Raw genomic sequence first — 17486 nt, 5'->3', positions numbered from 1 at the left:
TGTAAATACAATTAACCTGAACCAATGAGATGGCCAGTTTCCTTCAAAATCCCAGGAAGAACTGAATTGAAGGTCTCAGTCATCAGACATGGAACTTGATTTCATTAATTCACTTTAACATTCAGTAAGTCTTTAACATGTGACAAGTATTTTGCTGAGAGAAGGTAGATAAGGATTCATGAGTCACCATATATTCCTTGTAAGATGTCATGGTCCATTGGAGGAGGGAAAGCACTTCCAGCACTATGTACACTACAGTCACCAAAGAGAGTGTTCAACTTGCTGGAGGAGGAGTAACAGGACCACAAAACAGATCCCCTACCAGAGCTCCTATTTCTCAATACAGCCTGAAATATCCAGGAAGGTCATAGCTTTAGAAACTGAAAATGCTTCTTTCAACTTTCACTCTTATCACTGAGTAATTATGCATATTGGTTAGATCAATTTTCATCTGCATCTCATGCATTCTTCTGTAAAAGAAAAAAATGACTCTCCCAAAAGACTGTTGGAAGTGAGCAAATTATGTAACACATTTATCTCAAGAAAGAAAAAAAACATAACACTCAAAGGCTAATAGCCCCCCTCTACCATCAAAACATTTGAACATCTCTTCACAATATTGATTCAAAAGATATTCAAGTTAAAGATAATCCTACTGACTAGGCCATTTATGATGCTGGAACACAATGTCAGAGTGGTAATGACTTATAAAGAACAGAAGTGCATTTATGAAAGTTCTGGGGTCTGGAGAGTCTCAGATGAGGATGTCAGTTTTGCTGTCTGGCAATGGTTATCCTTCTGGTTCATTGTGGGGCTATCCTTCATTGGTGACAGCTTCCTGAAGTTCTTAAAAGGACACTAATATCAATCTTTAAGAACTCTATATTCATGTCACATTTATCTCTGAAAGGCTCAAATGCAGACAGTCTATAACACCTGTTTCTCAGTCCAATATTTTTCACTCATATTTCTCATATTTGAAACCTGTGGTTATTGTGTGTAGAGCTTTGAAGTTCATAAGAAATCCAAATAATAATGAAAATTGCTCCCATTAGTCAGTTTCACAGGACAACCGGGACTTCATCTGCTTTAGTGGGTTTGTGATGCTGTATTCCTATCTCCATTAAGTGCTGCAACACTAGCTCTCCCAATTGCAGGGGATATTAGTGGTTGGCTCCTCTCAGCTGAACATTAATTGAATAAGCATCCTTCCATTGTGAAGGGCTGTTTCACCCAGGGTTATGCTCCCTTCCCAGAGATAGCCTGTAGGCCCTGACTGGACAATGTGTAAGCATAAATGCTTCTCTTGATTTGAAACCAGTTTGAAGCCACACCCACTGCCAGAGTGTTGAGTGCAATCATTGGAGTGTTTCTCTGCATCTCCATCGTAATTCAACTTCTCCTGCCATGCCATTTAACTTTGGCCACTCCCTTACAGACCATATCAGTGGACTACTCCTATGCCAATCTCTGCCTTTGAGTGTTTTTGCTGATCTAAAGCAGATGCACTGTCTTAGGTAAACTTGAAATCAGCATCTGAGGAGGGGGGACTCTCTACCCATGCTATTTATATGTAGCAACTGGAAGATTGTCTTCTTGCTAAAGTAGATATAGCTAGTAAGTAACACCATGAGGAACTGAACTCATATCTTGCTGGCTGTTCTCTTTATCACAGCACTGTGTAGCTTTTCTGAAGCAGCAGGATTAACCAAACTCAGCCCTGGGACACAATTCAATATCCATCCCTCAGTCTTTAGTGAGAATAAATACAAGAATTATCCATTTAAACAGCATGACTGTGCTTTTTTAAAAGAAAAATCTGCAGTTGATACTGATGTGTAGTGCCTTGCTCAAGGACCCATGTGACATGTCTCTCTTTGGGCTTTGTTCAAGTGGGGGGAAATGTGGCTTTGCAGAGAGATTTACATAGCTTTCCTTGCCAGAAGTTTGAAATACAGAATCCTACAGACTTGTTTCTTTTTATTTTCTTTTTTTTCCTTGAGTAGCCAAAGACTTTAGGGCCATCTTCTAAAATGGTCATTTCCTTATCTCCGTGTGATGTCACCCATTACTCCTGCTGTTTCACATGGATGCTTCTGGCATTCACACTGACAAGCGTGTTGTATCCTGTGCTTTTACATGGGTATTCCTTCTATAGAATAGCAGGCATTTTGTATCCCTGAGTTAAATAATGTAATCTTTAGCCCTTGGTCTCAGATACTTGGGCAGCCAGTCATGGTTTACTATGACCTCACCTCCCAGACCATTTTTTACTGGACTACAGCAGATGGTCTGATTCATTATGAGTCCAATCATAGGGCAAGAACAATGTTTACTATGATCTGACAGAGAATCCCTTGTTAAACACAAAGGGTGCTTAAAAGCAGAGCACTCTCTGGAAAACTTGAATTTCTTCCCTGGAAAAAATAGGGTATTGTGACTGTTGTTTCCTGATATGACAAAGAGAAAGTAAATAGGGTAGGGAGCTTGGTTATATTAATTTGAGGGAACAATCTTTTGTTCTGCTTAATACAAGCTGATACATCTAGCACAACTCCAGATCCACTCTTTAAGTCTTATTTAGTCCTATTCAAATTCATACTTTTTTCACTCTGTGATGCTTAGCCTTAGATTTGCATGATTGCTGCATACATGTGTTCAGCAGTTACAAAATAATTATGACCAATCTGAAGGAGTCTCTTGCCTCATTCAAACTGAGTATACATATGAGCATATGTGACTTTGTATAGTTGTATATGTAAACACTGTATAATTATACAGTAATTGCATAGGAATGGATAATGTATACCATATGTATGCATATATATGATATCTCTTATGAATTAATGAGGAATATTTCAATTCAGACATTAGGAAGCTAGAGGCTTTTTGACCTACATAAGTTCTAGGAACATATTTAAGCCTTCATTGGAGAACAGGCTAACTATTGGAAAACAAAACAAAAACAAAAACAAAAACAAAAACAAAAAGAATGAAGAAAACAAAGCCCCTTAAATCTCAGCCTCTCCTGGCATTTAGGCCCACGTGTAAAGATCTAACCAGAGGTGATTCATAGCTGCCATTCAAGTAGAGCCTGACATGACCCTTTGTTCTCAGGCCCTGTCTGCTTCTCTTCCTGTATTTTCCAAACACCAAGCATCAAGTTCATTTATTTGTTTTCTTACTTGCTTAGTGTTTGAACACAGTCTTCCTCTGCATCTCGGCATGACCTGAAACTCATTGTGTAGATCATACTGGCATGGAAGTTACTACCTTCATCTTCTGAGTACTGGGATTATAGGAATATGCACACACCTGCATCAACATGTGGGTGTGTGCACATATGTCTGTGAGTATGTGTGTGTGTGTGTGCACAAGTATCTGTGCATGTGTGTATAGTATCTTTCCTTAGAGGGTCTTGAAATTTCCTTGAAAACTCCTCTCACTTTGTCTACTACAATCTATATTTCTATATTATTTTCTCCTTTGGAATGACATAAATAGGATTGAGAGTATTGCTCAGCGATAGCATGCTTACCTACTATACGCTGAGTCACTAGTTTTGAACCACAGCACTGCAAAAACAACAATCACAGAAAATATGGCATAATAGGGGAAATAGGTCTTGATTTCACATTTCTTACTTTGCATGCAGATATCATTCCCTCGGCTGTGGTGGTCATTAGTGCACTCTTTCCCAAAGGGATGTAGGGGTAACAGGGATAGCCAATTTTCCATTTGAAATTTTATCATTTTTCACTAGAACGAGTCAGCCACTGTCTATACACCTTACATTAATCTATTTCATTCTAATATTTGAGGTGGTGCCCCTTAATGTTTTCATTTAGAGATGAAGCAGCCAATGTCACAGTAACTAAATGACTATCACAGAAGTCAGTAGTCTATAAGGGCAAAGTTTGGATCTGAACTCAGTCCTCAGGACAGTCTTATCCACTAGCCTGAAGTGGTTCATGTTGACTTTGCCACCATAATGACACAGAGTGACAGTTCTTCCAATGTTCTTAGGTAAGTGAAATGTATCAACTGCAGTTGGATTATTTGCACTTTTGTTCCTGTAGCACCAGTAATGACTCTGACACTGGGGAGAAGGTAACTGTTGCTCTCTGTTCACCCACAGGGAGCAGCTTTGTGGTGAGTGAAGGAAGCTACCTGGATATCTCCGATTGGCTAAACCCTGCCAAGCTGTCTCTGTATTACCAGATCAATGCCACCTCGCCATGGGTGAGAGACCTCTGTGGACAGAGGACGACAGATGCCTGTGAACAGCTCTGTGACCCAGATACTGGTGAGTCATGCACTGTGGAACTTCAGATGTGGGTGGTATGCATTGAAGAAGGGTCCATATTCTTTCCACTTAATTAATCAGAGATGGCTGATCCACTGGCAAAGAACCTGATGAAAAGGTCTGCCAGTTCAATCTATTAAACCATGTGCCTCCATTCTCTGGTAATGAAGGTACTTCTTAGAAAGCCTCAGAAGTTCAGGGGTAGAAAAAGCCATAGAGAACACTGAGGTTAACCTCGGCACAGCAGACTGTCTGAATGCCATTAGACACTGCTAAGTGCATGTCCTGTTTGCTTTTATATTCATATTTTTCAACAAGATAATGTATAACATTCAGTTCTAACAAAAGAGTACTTAACACACAAACTTTCTCTTGGGGTTAAAGGGATTGATAAGAAATAATAGACTATAATATGGCAAGAAAGCAGAAGAGGGAAGAATATTAGGTAGGGGAGAAAGGGGACAGGACAAGTGAGTGAGCATAGGGGATGAATAAAAATGAAGCGAAATGTCATGTGTATGAAAACACCAAAGTATGGTTGTTTATACAATAAAAACTAAATTTTTAAATAAATGAGACAGTATACAGAATGTTCTCCATGTATTCATCTGCACATCCAACCGAAAAGAATTTCCTGTCGCCAGGCATAATTTTAGGCAATTTTTTTTTGCCTCCTGTAATCTATATATGAATGTCTATGGAAAGGAACAGCAAATCTGCAGTCTTGTATGGAAGCCCAAGCCCATATATGCCTATTTATTTTACATTATTTTAAATGAAATAACATTAAAAATTCATTACTTCAGTCACATTAGCCAAATTTTAAGTACTCCATGACTCTGTATGACTAACTGAGTACCTTCTTATAGAACTGAGATTAAAATAAAAATTACAAAGTTATGTTGGACAGTGCTGCATTAGACAAACATATGCATGCATGTGTAGATGTGTGTAGATATATATATAGAAATAGATAGATCAGAGACAGACAGACAGACATTATTCTTGGAGTAGGGGAGAACGTAGACAGAAATGTTCCTTGGGAAGGTGTTATGGGAGCAGGTACTTCAGAATAGGAAATGATGAAACAATGATACTCTGATAATTTTCAAAAAATAGAAGGCCCTGCATACATCAATTCTTTGCAGCAGACACTCATAAATGGATCTTTTGTTGGGCACTGATAGGGATTCCAAGATGGTTAGAGTGGAAGGAGGGAGTACAAAATACAACACAATTGCATATTTGAGAGAGGAATATGGTTCAGACCTTTTATAGCATGATGCGAACCTTCATTGAAATGGGAAGTCATTGGATGTTTGTGAGCAAAGGAACACATGAGCATGAGTCCTGACCAACATTTTAACTGATCTACTCTGGCTGCTGTGCAATAAATCCTTTCTGAGATGTCAAAACATACTATTCCTATAATCTAGGCAAGAGTTGGTGACGGCTTAGATCATGAGATGAAGGGAAGAAAGTGCTGGGGTGTTAACAGATTCTGGGTGACTGTTATAGAGGCTTGACAGCATTTGTTATAATATGGGATGTGAGAAATGGAGTGTAGTCAAAGATGATTGCGAATTTTCCAGTCTAAATGGTGAGACAAATCAAGTCATCATTTCCTGAGTTGGCATGCCATGGAGGGTCAGGGTTGGATGAGGGGTATAAACAGCAGAGCTGTGAATACTAGTTCAAGAAAACTACTACCTATTACCCAGAAGTGGAGAATGAACACTTGGGTTTGCTCCTGAGATCTGACTGTGTTGGTGCTCTAATATTATAGCAGCTAGCAGTCCTGCCCTGGTGATAAAAGGTAAAACCATGGGTGGCCCTTCTGCAGTACACCTTCCTTGCTTTATCTACTGGTTAGGATGATATTGAGACATCTCATACAAAAATCATAGTTATACTGGAAGGCTGCCCCTCTCCTGTGGCTCCTGTCTGATTCTTGTTTAGATCCGGCCTGCCTGCCTGACCATTGCTCTCAGCCTTGTACTTACCTACAGTCTTTTTTTTTTCAAGTTAGGAAAGGTTTTATTGGACCTACACTTCCATGTTGTAGTCTATCAATTGAAAGAAGCCAGAGCAAGAACTTGAGGGCAGGAACCTGGAGGCAGAAGCTGATGCAGAGGCTGTGAAGGAGTGCTGCTTACTGGCTTGCTCCATATGGCTTGCACAGTCTGCTTTCGTATAGAATTCAGGCCCACAAGCCCAGGGATGGCACCATCCAGGATGACCTGGGCCCTCCCACACCAATCACTAACTAAGAAAATGCCCTACAGGCTGGTCCACTGTCTGATTTTATTTTTATTTTTTTAATATTTTTATTATTACGTATTTTCCTCACAGTCTTAAGAAGCATGCATCTTAGGGTTAGTACAGCTTCTTCAAGTGAAAGTCACAAATTATTTTTGCCACTCAAACAGGAAATAAATGTTAAAACTTACTCTGCAGGACTAGGGAGAATGTAATGTGTCAAGAGAGTAATGGTCCTCTTGTACCTCATTACAAACAGAGTGCAGATATGTTAGTATTAGACACTTAACAGTATATATTTTTAAATCATGTTTTGGTACTTTAAATTCATCATTAGATATTTGAATTGTTTATAGCTACTGGCCAGAAGACAGGCAGAGCTATCAGGCTGCTAGTGGAGAAGGCGCCCCTAAGTTCTTATCTCTCTTCACTCTCCTGAGCTATGTGTACACAACATTCTATTTTTAATGGCTAAACAGTCACTTTTGCCAGATATTTCTTAATATCTGGGTATCGATCAGATGTCTGAATCAATCATGTTGAGAAAGCAGGGACTAACAGCTACAAACTGTGTCAAAGTAGTGAATCTTGCATCATATGTAAAGAAAACTGGGCTAGCATTTAAACCAGAAGCCAAAACAACAGAATAAGAATTCATTAAAGGTCCATGATTCAAAGAGGAGTCTTGAACAGATATCGAAATTTGTATTTAATGTCATCTATACTATATCCAAACAAATCTTACTCAAAATGAAACCCATGGAAGGAGTTACAGAGACAAAGTTTGGAGCTGAGACAAAAGGATGGACCATCTAGAAACTGCCATATCCGGGGATCCATCCCATAATCAGCCTCCAAACTCTGACACCATTGCATACACTAGCAAGATTTTGCTGAAAGGACCCTGATATAGCTGTCTCTTGTGAGACTATTCTTGGGCCTAGCAAACACATAAGTGAATGCTCACAGTCAGCTATTGGATGGATCACAGGGCCCCCAATGGAGGAGCTAGAGAAAGTACCCAAGGAGCTAAAGGGATCTGCAACCCTATAGGTGGAACAACATTATGAACTAAGCAGTACCCCGGAGCTCTTGACTCTAGCTGCATATGTATCAAAAGATGGCCTAGTCGTCCATCACTGGAAAGAGAGGCCCATTGAACATTCAAACTCTATATGCCCCAGTACAGGGGAACACCAGGGCCAAAAGGTGGGAGTGGGTGGGTAGGGGAGTGGCGGGGGAGGGTATGGGGGACTTTTGGGATAGCATTGGAAATGTAAATGAGGAAAATACCTAATAAAAAAAGGAAAAAAAAAGAATCTGACTAGTCTTTATGGAAAATGCTTTGTATATGCCATGATGCTTAATGGTGTGCAGAAGACAGAGATCTCTGTTCTGCATAATTACCACACTCTGGAGTACCTCCAGTCATCCACTTCTCAAAAGGGCAAAGCTAGGAACTAAGGAGAATCTTACAGCCAGGTAACTATTCAATCTCTTTAGGGTAGGGTGAGCATCTGGTTTTAAATCCTTGTCTTTTAGTCTAGTCAAGAGCCTGTTGACACCCTTTTCACAGCCTTCCCATAGTTCCTCAGGAGGCACTTTTTGGACAATCAATGCAGTTTTTACACAATCTGTTTAGACTGTTGAAATTGGATGGAAAGTTGGTTTTCTTTGGCTGTGACTCCTGACTGGATGTTCGTGCACCAGCGAATTGTTTTGTTCCCATGCACATCCTGGTAACACTAAGTAGGCCCAGTGGGTTTATAAGAGAGCACATGAAGTTGGAAAGTGGTAGGAAATATCACAAGAGTTAAAACATGGGAGTACAGTTAAATATGACAATGACTTGTTATAGCCACATGCAAAATTTCCAAACAATAAATAGTTAAAATAGTAAAAATAAGCAATAGCCATAAGTTGTAAGTTATCATCATGCAAATGAGTTTTCTTCTTCCCCTTAATACACTCACACAACTTATCCCCCCCCCCCCACACACACACACAAATCAGTGTATAGAACCAACCAAGACCATCTCATCTTAATAGCTGTGAGTATTGATAACAGAAAAGGCACATAACAGTATCAAGGTCCTAGCCCACTGACTGCAGAACCAAGACTTGTTCAAAGAGTCCTGTGTTTTACTCTACTTATTTTCAAGTTTCTGTGGGTCAGAGAAATGAGGCCTCAGATTCTACATTTCAAGCATTTGGGTGGCTATTGTTGATGCTTCTGACCTGTCACATCAGGCCTACCATGATGTGGCAAGGTTACAATAATTCTTCATCCTAGATAGCCTTATCATGTTCTGCCTAGTCAGTAAAAGTCTCAGCTGCCATATTCATCAAGAGGGTTATTTTGACAAAACCCCATTCACTTCCATCACCTCATCCTCATGCAGTCTCTTGAAGACACCAGACCCTCATATCTGCCATTTTCGCAAGCTTTTATTAATTTGTCTGTTATGGATCATTTTAAACAACTTTCTCCCTTTACTGGAACTCTATCAGCACTATTTTCCCTAATTCACAACTAGTCAAAATGTATTTTTTTTCTCAGGTGTCCTCATTTGTCCTTTCTGGTTTATGACCCAATGAAAGAGTCCTGTTTTGAGTGGGAAGAAACTTTGATGCTTTCAAATGTCAGTATCAGTATTGCAGTGCTAAGCCTCTGCTCATTTTTGCCCAGATCTATCACCAGGACCTTTGGAGAAGATGAAGATGGCCATCAAGATGTGCGTTCCCTTTATCTGTTATTAAAGTTCAGTATTGTGTCTGCTATTCAGTAAGAGAAAAAAGGAAGTACTTCCTCATGCTTCCAGAATCACTCATACACAACTATTATAGTCTGTCCTCCACATCTTTCTACACAAGAATTCAGATTAAATATTTTCAATGTTTTGAAAATTAGCTCAACAAAATCTATCCAGTAACCAGTCACAAGAACCAAGATTATCTCATCCCATCTTCTCAGGCTACCACATCCTGGAGAGTATCTTTGTATTGTCCTCACTAAAATATTCACTCACAGTTTTTCCTCCTATATCCAAAGACAAGAGTTTGTCTTCTCAGCTAAAGTATCTTTTACTTTAATATCACCATCCTTCATAAACTCTACTTAGTTAATGGACTCTCAATTTCTCTCAATAGAATGAATTAATTCTGTAATAATTAGAATTCTTTGTTTATTAAAATAAGGTTACATCTCAGAGTTGCTGTTTAAAAATTTGTCCCACCTATTAGAACTTAAATTCATAAGTTTACAGCTTTTGCCTAGTTCATCTCTGTATCCTTCCCTCCCTCAGCAAAGTGTCTTACTCTTATAAACTACTAAAGACATAAATTGATAAGAATATCTTCTAGTGAGGAGTCAAAAATGAGAGCCTAATATATTTTCATGAGGTTTGATTCAAGCCCACTTTGGAAAATTTAGTTCAATTCGTTAGATTCCATTCAAGCAAGATTTTCTTAATTCCACACTCATAAGTCTATGTGTTAGGAGCTATGGGAAAATCACAGAAAAATTGGACAGTATTCATTTCTTTGTGGATTTTACATTCTTACAAGGATAAAAAGGAATCTGATAATATAGCTATTATAAAAAATGTAGTGTGCCATAAATCAAGAACAATACATTAACCAAGTGCTTCCTTCCTGGAGAACAGTGAGAAATGGATTGGAGAAGGGTGTTTCAGGAGATGAGAGGTATTGAGAGAAAGATGACCTTTTAGCTCAGCCTTGGAGAATCAGTGGGGAGTGTATGTAGGAAGAGTGCTTTAGCAGAGAATTCAACACTAAAAAAGAAGAAGAAATTATATAAATATTCAGAAACCACAGAGCAGTAGAGTAGGGATAGCATCTAGAATTACTTCAGAAATAAGTAAAGATAAGGGCCTTACGAAGTAGCAGGGAACAGACAGGGAAAATAATATGAAACAGGTTCTTACAATCCTAATCCCAACAGGGAATGTAGTTCAGTGGTACCTAGTGTAGCAAGGGTATAATACGTATGAAATCCTGAGTCCTATCCCTACCTCCCCAACATTGATAATTATCTTTTTGTAAAGTAAGGAAAGATTTTTGAAAGTAATCACCGGATTTTAGTAAGGCTGTTTAATATTGAAACATGGAAAGTAACCATCATATTTAACCCCATCTGTAAAGAGACATTCTACCTTGGCAAAAGAACTTTTAGACTTACTTTTCAATTAGCCACATTCCATTAAGAATAATAATTAGGGGTAATTATGAAAATAATCAAACCACTCTCTAAGTCTGTGTATCTTCTACTTTTATATCTGAAAAAATAAAGTGGCTTAGCTTCCTTTGTAAAAATCCATGTGCACACAGCCATGGTTAAGTGGACTCAGTAGGTATAAGAAAGAGAGCAGAAGCCAGGCTGTGGTGGCACATGCCTTTGATCCCAGCACTTGGGAGGCAGAGGCAGACGGATTTCTAAGTTTGAGGCCAACCTGATCTACAGAGTAAGTTCCAGGACAGCCAGGGCTATCAGAGAAACCCTGTCTCGAAAAATAAAACAAAACAAAACAAACAAACAAACAAACAAAAAACAAAAAAAAAAACAAAAAAACAAACAAAAAACAGAAAAAGAAAGAAAGAGAACAGAAGAAATTGGAAGGGATAATAAGGAGAGATAATAAGGAGAAGAAATTGAAAGGGATTTTGTCAAAGCATATCATGCCTATCTATGAAATTCTCAATAAAATTTAAACAATAAGATAGATATAATTTATAATCAAAAAAGCCCTTTCTTCAATGGTTCAATATGTGGATTGAAACGAGGTCATGCAGGCATATTTTGGTCATCATGCTTCAGAGTACTTGCAAGTCTTGATCAGAAGGTTATTTTTTTAAGTGTTAGAGAGAACAAAAGTAGTGAGAAATATGCTATACCTGAAGAGTAAGTAAGTACCATGCTACAGAGAATATAATTTCCTAGCTGTATATCATTGCCCAACTGAACTTCATTTTTCCAGAGATTTCAACAGTTAGTACGACCTACAGAAATGATTTGAAGTAAGATCCTTGGTGCATTAGAAACATCTTACATGGGCCCATGAGAGTTCATTATTTGCAACTATAACCAACTCTGTATTCAGTAATATCACATGGGTGATGTGGAAGTTTGATAGTCTGAAGGTTTTTAAACCAAGGAAGCTGGTAAACACCACAGACTAAAGATTCATTTTCTTTCTTTTTTTTTTTTTTACTTTTTTTATTAGGTATTTTCTTCATTTACACTTCCAATGCTATCCCAAAAGTCCCCCATGCCCTCACCCCCACTCTCCACCCTCCCCCAACTCCCACTTCTTGGTCCTGGCTTTCCCCTGTACTTAGGCATATAAAGTTTGCAAGGCCAATGGGCCTCTCTTTCCAATGATGGCTGATTAGGCCATCTTCTGATACATATGCAACTAGAGACATGAGCTCCAGGGGGTACTGGTTCATTCATATTGTTGTTCCACCTATAGGGTTGTAGATCCCTTTAGCTCCTTGGGTACTTTCTCTAGCTCCTCCATTGGGGGCCCTGTGATCCATCCAATAGCTGACTGTGAGCATCCACTTATGTGTTTGCTAGGCCCAAGAATAGCCTCACAAGAGACAGCTATATTAGGGTCCTTTCAGCAAAATTTTGCTAGTGTATGCAATGGTGTCAGCATTTGGAGGCTGATTATGGGATGGATCCCTGGATATGGCAGTCTCTAGATGGTCCATCCTTTCGGCTCAGCTCCAAACTTTGTTTCTGTAACTTCTTCCATGGGTGTTTTATTCCCAATTCTACAGGGGGCAAAGTGTCCATATTTTGGTCTTCGTTCTTGAGTTTCATGTGTTTCGCAAATTGTATCTTATATCTTGGGTATTCTAAGTTTCTGGGCCACTTATCAGTGAGTACATATCATTTGAGTTCTTTTGTGATTGGGTTACCTCACTCAGGATGATGCCCTCCAGGTCCATCCATTTGCCTAGGAAGTTCATAAATTCATTCTTTTTAATAGCTGAGTAGTACTCCATTGTGTAAATGTACCACATTTTCTGTATCCATTCCTCTGTTGAGGAGCATCTGGGTTCTTTCCAGCTTCTGGCTATTATAAATAAGGCTGCTATGGACATAGTGGAGCATGTGTCCTTCTTATCGGTTGGAACATCTTCTGGATATATCCCTCGGGTAGTACTACGTCCAGTTTTCTAAGGAACCACCAGACTGATTTCCAGAGTGGTTGTACAAGCTTGCAATCCCACCAACAATGGAGGAGTGTTCCTTTTTCCCCACATCCTTGCCAGCATCTGCTGTCACCTGAATTTTTGATCTTAGCCATTCTGACTGGTGTGAGGTGGAATCTCAGGGTTGTTTTGGTTTGCATTTCCCTGATGATTAAGGATGCTGAACATTTTTTCAGTTGCTTCTCAGCCATTCCTCAGGTGAGAATTCTTTGTTTAGCTCTGAGCCCCATTTTTAATGGGGTTATTTGATTTTCTGGAGTCCACCTTCTTGAGTTCTTTGTATATATTGGATATTAGTCCCTTATATGATTTAGGATAGGTAAAGATCCTTTTCCAATCTGTTGATGGCCTTTCTGTCTTATTGACTGTGTCTTTTGCCTTACAGAAGCTTTGCAATTTTATGAGGTCCCATTTGTCGATTCTCGATCTTACAGCACAAGCCATTGCTGTTCTATTCAGGAATTTTTCCCCTTGTGCCCATATATTCGAGGCTTTTCTCCAGTTTCTCCTCTATAAGTTTCACTGTCTCTGGTTTCTTAAGGAAGACAATAATCAAGCATTTATTTGCTACTGAGGGATGCAAATGAATTAAGCAAGAACTGAGGAAAAGAAATGCATAGACCTGAACAGGTCACCAAAGCATGGCATTATTCTCCTTGTCATAGAGCATTCTTATTTCTTCATCTCTTTGTTTACAGAAGTTAACTCTAAAGCCACAAACAATTGAGATAATCAGACTGTAGCACTCAGGAACATCACAATGGATAACGATTTACAGTGAAACAACTCTATTAAAGTTCTATGTAGAATGTTAGATTTTATACATTTAATTGTGGATAGCTTATAGGTTCAGAGGTCCAATTAATTCTAATCACAACAGGAAGGATGGATGTGTCTAGGTAGGCAGACATTGCACTGGAGGAGCTGAGAGTTCATGTTCCAAAAGTAACCAGGAGATCCCCCTGGTTAAGAGGAAAAATGAAAATCCCTCCCCACAATGACACACTTTCTCCAACAAGGTCACCCCTAATCCAAAAAGGTCATACCTCCCAATAATGCCACTCCCTAGCTCAAGCATATTCAAACCACAACACTACCTAATGGAAGGATTTAGTAACAGCAGAATACTAATTATTTAGTGACATATTGATTGTTCAAACATTTGGTAAACCAGAGTAGAACTGTATTCTACTGTATTCTGAGTCAGAATCTGCTACAGAGCTTGATTTTTTTTTCTATTTGCAGGGCTGTCGGTCAGATACTTAGCATAGAAGAGCCTCCTTTTATTGTAATTGTAAAATATGAGAATAGTTCCCAATTTTCACCCTTTATTAATATAAAAAGAAAAACAAAACTTATTATTGAAGTAGTGAAGTATCTGACAGATAAAAGCATTCACTACGTGGGTTTTTTTTTTTGCAGTAAGTGTTTAGTTATAGTATCTTCATGAAATATTTATATTGAGTTAAGCAAAACACACAGCATTAAATATAAAAGAAAAAGGAAAATTGTAGCTTACATCTTTGAGTTTACATATATTATAGTAGGGAGAATTGAAATAAGCTAGATATTCTTATAGATTGGTCTTTTACTGAATCCTTGTGTGATTTTTAATTAAACACAATGAAAAGAATCGTGGATTCCTGATCATAGTGCAAGCCTGGACACAAATTTGTGACTTGTCCTTGACCATGTTATATGCTACAGAGTTTGGAGTCTTTGTCTTTAGCAAAGTGTTGAGTGAAAATGTATTTTAATGCAGTAATGGTCCCTAGACATCATGTCATCTGATCTAATGAGGAGAATCAGGGACACAAAGGTCCAGCAAGTTTGCCAATGTCACTCAGTAAATTAGTGGCACAGTACAAATTACAACACTAAATAATTCCTAAGATACTTTCCAGCTTGGCATTCATGTTCCTATGACCTTCTAAGCTCTAATAACTTAGAACATAAGTATGATTGAAACCATTTATAAATGGCATTTATGGCAAATGGAATTTTTTTACACAATTGAGCTGAACTTCATTCATATTCAACCATAATGTTCTGTTTATTTTCATGTTTTTGACATCTACATCTCATTTCATATAGGATATTAAATAAAAATACAGTGTGTGTAGTTATATTACATAGCATTCTTGGGTTGTACTGAACATGTCTAATCTTTATACATTGCTTTGATTATGTTTTTGAACCTTGTGTTAATAATATTGAAAGTGCCACTAAGTATCATTTAAAACTGTAAAGTCCAAGAATTCTCAAAGATGATGAATGTTCCTGATTTGAAAGAGATGGTAACATTAAGATTTGTAGGTGTTTTATCAGATATATTGATGTGGGATAGTGTGTATGTGATATTCAGCTAAATAAGCTAAGACATAATTATGGGTAGTAACTTTGACTCAGATTGGGAGGAAAGTCTACAATATAAGTATGTGTTTTAGAGAGACTTGGTTTTTACTCACCTTATTAATTGCAGCATGAAAATGAAACAGTTCTTGGACCTACATGCATTTCTTGTCTTAAATATTCAAATGAATCATCTGATGGACGGATGTATATATGTACGTATGCATGCATGCATGGGTGGATGTATGGCTATATTAGTGGATGGGTGGGTAGGTGGATATGAATTTCTGTTGCTAACAGATCATGGTTTGGTCAATGAGCTGCATATGAATTAGGGTTTAGCTCCATGGATAGCACTTGGTAGGCTGTTGCTCAAGATACTCTGGTTAAAATATGCATACCTTTTCTAAATCGAGACATATGAAGCTAATTTTCTTCTGAAAAAAATCACCTTTCATTAGCTGAATACAGCCAGTTTTCCACGAATTCCAATAGATTAAGCCTTTTTCTTGAGTTTAGAATTAGTCTGATGAAGCATCATTCTGGCCTGCAGAATATATAATTTTGCCCAACTCACCATTCTTTGGCCCTGAGCTTTATTAGATTCTCAAACAAAATTTGTTGAAAGTATGAATTAGTGAGTATCATTAACTTTTATTTGGGCATGCAAGATAATGGAAACAAGCTTTTAAAACCATTTCCAATAAAAAGCTTTGAAATAACAGCCACAATACTTCTGTTTACATTTCATGAAATGATTTGGTTACAAAGGCTTTTCTCTCTTAAGATCATGCTATTTGACGTAGTTTCATCATCTGTGTATAGGCATCGAGAGTTGTAGGCAATGACATGGTTAAGAGAGGTAATGGTACATTTTGTATGAGACATAAAGACATATACTAATACTAAAGTGATAGTTGTAGGATTTGTAATTTATTATGTATATATTGAAAATGAAGCACCATTATGAGTCTTTATATAATTATGCTGGTCTTTTTGAATACACTTCCATGGAGTTATTACTTTCATTTTCCATATAAAAGCTTTATCTTAAAAAGGTTGATTGACATTTTTGCCTAGCATCATTATTAGAAGTTGAACCAAGACTGAAAGATATACTACTAGTTTTGATAAACTATCTAGCAAGAAAGTTTGCTTAGCACTGAAAAGTAAGAGATATCATGGAATTTTATTTGTTCTTTTTCTTTTTCTTTTTTTTTATTTAGATATTTTCTTTATTTACATTTCACATATTAACCCCTTTTCTAGTTCCCCCTCTGGAAAATGCCTATTCCCTCACCCCTTCCCCTGCTCCCCAAGCCACCCACTCTCATTCTCAGTCCTGTCCTTCCCCTATACTGGGGCATAGAACCTTCACAGGACCTAGGGCCTCTCCTCCCATTGATGACCAACTTGGCCATCCTCAGCTACATATACAGCTAGAGCCACATGTTCCAACATGTGTTTTCTTTGATTGATGGTTTAGTTTCAAGGAGCTCTGGGGGTACTGGTTAGTCCATATTGATGTTCCTCCTATGGGGACTCAGACCCCTTCAGCTCCTTGGGTACTTTTTCTAGCTCTTTCATTGGGGACCTTGTGCTCAATCCAATGGATGACTGTGAGCATCCACTTCTGTATTTGCCAGGCACTGGCAAAGGCCCTCAGGAGACAGATATACCAGGCTCCTGTCAGCAGATTTTTGTTGGCGTCTGCCATAGTGTCTGGGTTTGGTGGTTGTTAATGAGATGGATCCCAAAGTGGAACAGTCTCTGTATGGTCATTGTTTCAGACCCTGCTCTGAAATTTGTCCCTGTAACCATGGGTATTTTGTTTCCCCTTCTAAGAAGTATTCTGAACTTCTGGGATAAAATCCACTTATCAGTGAATGCATATTACATGTGTTCTTTTGTGATTCGGTTACCTGATACAAGATGATATCCTCTAGATCCATCCATTTGACTAAGGATTTCATAAACTCATTGTTTTTAATAGTTGGGTAGTAGTCCATTGTGTAAATGTACCACAATTTTTGTATCCATTCCTCTGTTGAGGGACATCAGGGTTCTTTCCAGCTTCTGGCAATTATAAATAAGTTTGCTATGTACATAGAGGAGCATGTGTCCTTATTACATGTTGGAGTATCTTCTGGGTATATGCTCAGGAGTGGTATTGTTGGATCTTCCAGTAGAATTATGTCCAATTTTCGTGGAAGGTCCAAACTGATTTCAAGAGTGGTTATACCAGCTTGCAGTCCTACCAGCAATGGAGGAGGATTCCTCTTTCTCCACATCCTCACTAGCATCTGCTGTCACATGACTTTTTTTA

General features: G+C 38.3%; 1 protein-coding gene across 5 annotated transcripts in view; it reads left to right on the top strand.

Annotated features, from left to right (window-relative positions):
• Astn2 (astrotactin 2) overlaps positions 1-17486 on the top strand; it is a 1023735-nt gene that overhangs the window by 450105 nt on the left and 556144 nt on the right. For all 5 annotated transcript variants that reach the window (NM_019514.3, NM_207109.2, XM_030253680.1 and 2 more), the window contains one exon: positions 4139-4306. In NM_019514.3, the coding sequence (NP_062387.2) occupies positions 4139-4306 (168 nt within the window). The remainder of the gene's footprint in view (positions 1-4138; positions 4307-17486) is intronic.

The sequence above is a fragment of the Mus musculus genome, chromosome 4, assembly GCF_000001635.26.
Source record: "Mus musculus strain C57BL/6J chromosome 4, GRCm38.p6 C57BL/6J".
In the NCBI taxonomy this organism is placed as follows: domain Eukaryota; kingdom Metazoa; phylum Chordata; class Mammalia; order Rodentia; family Muridae; genus Mus; species Mus musculus.
Note: the sequence above shows the minus strand (reverse complement) of the source record. Positions and strands in the feature narration are given on the sequence as shown.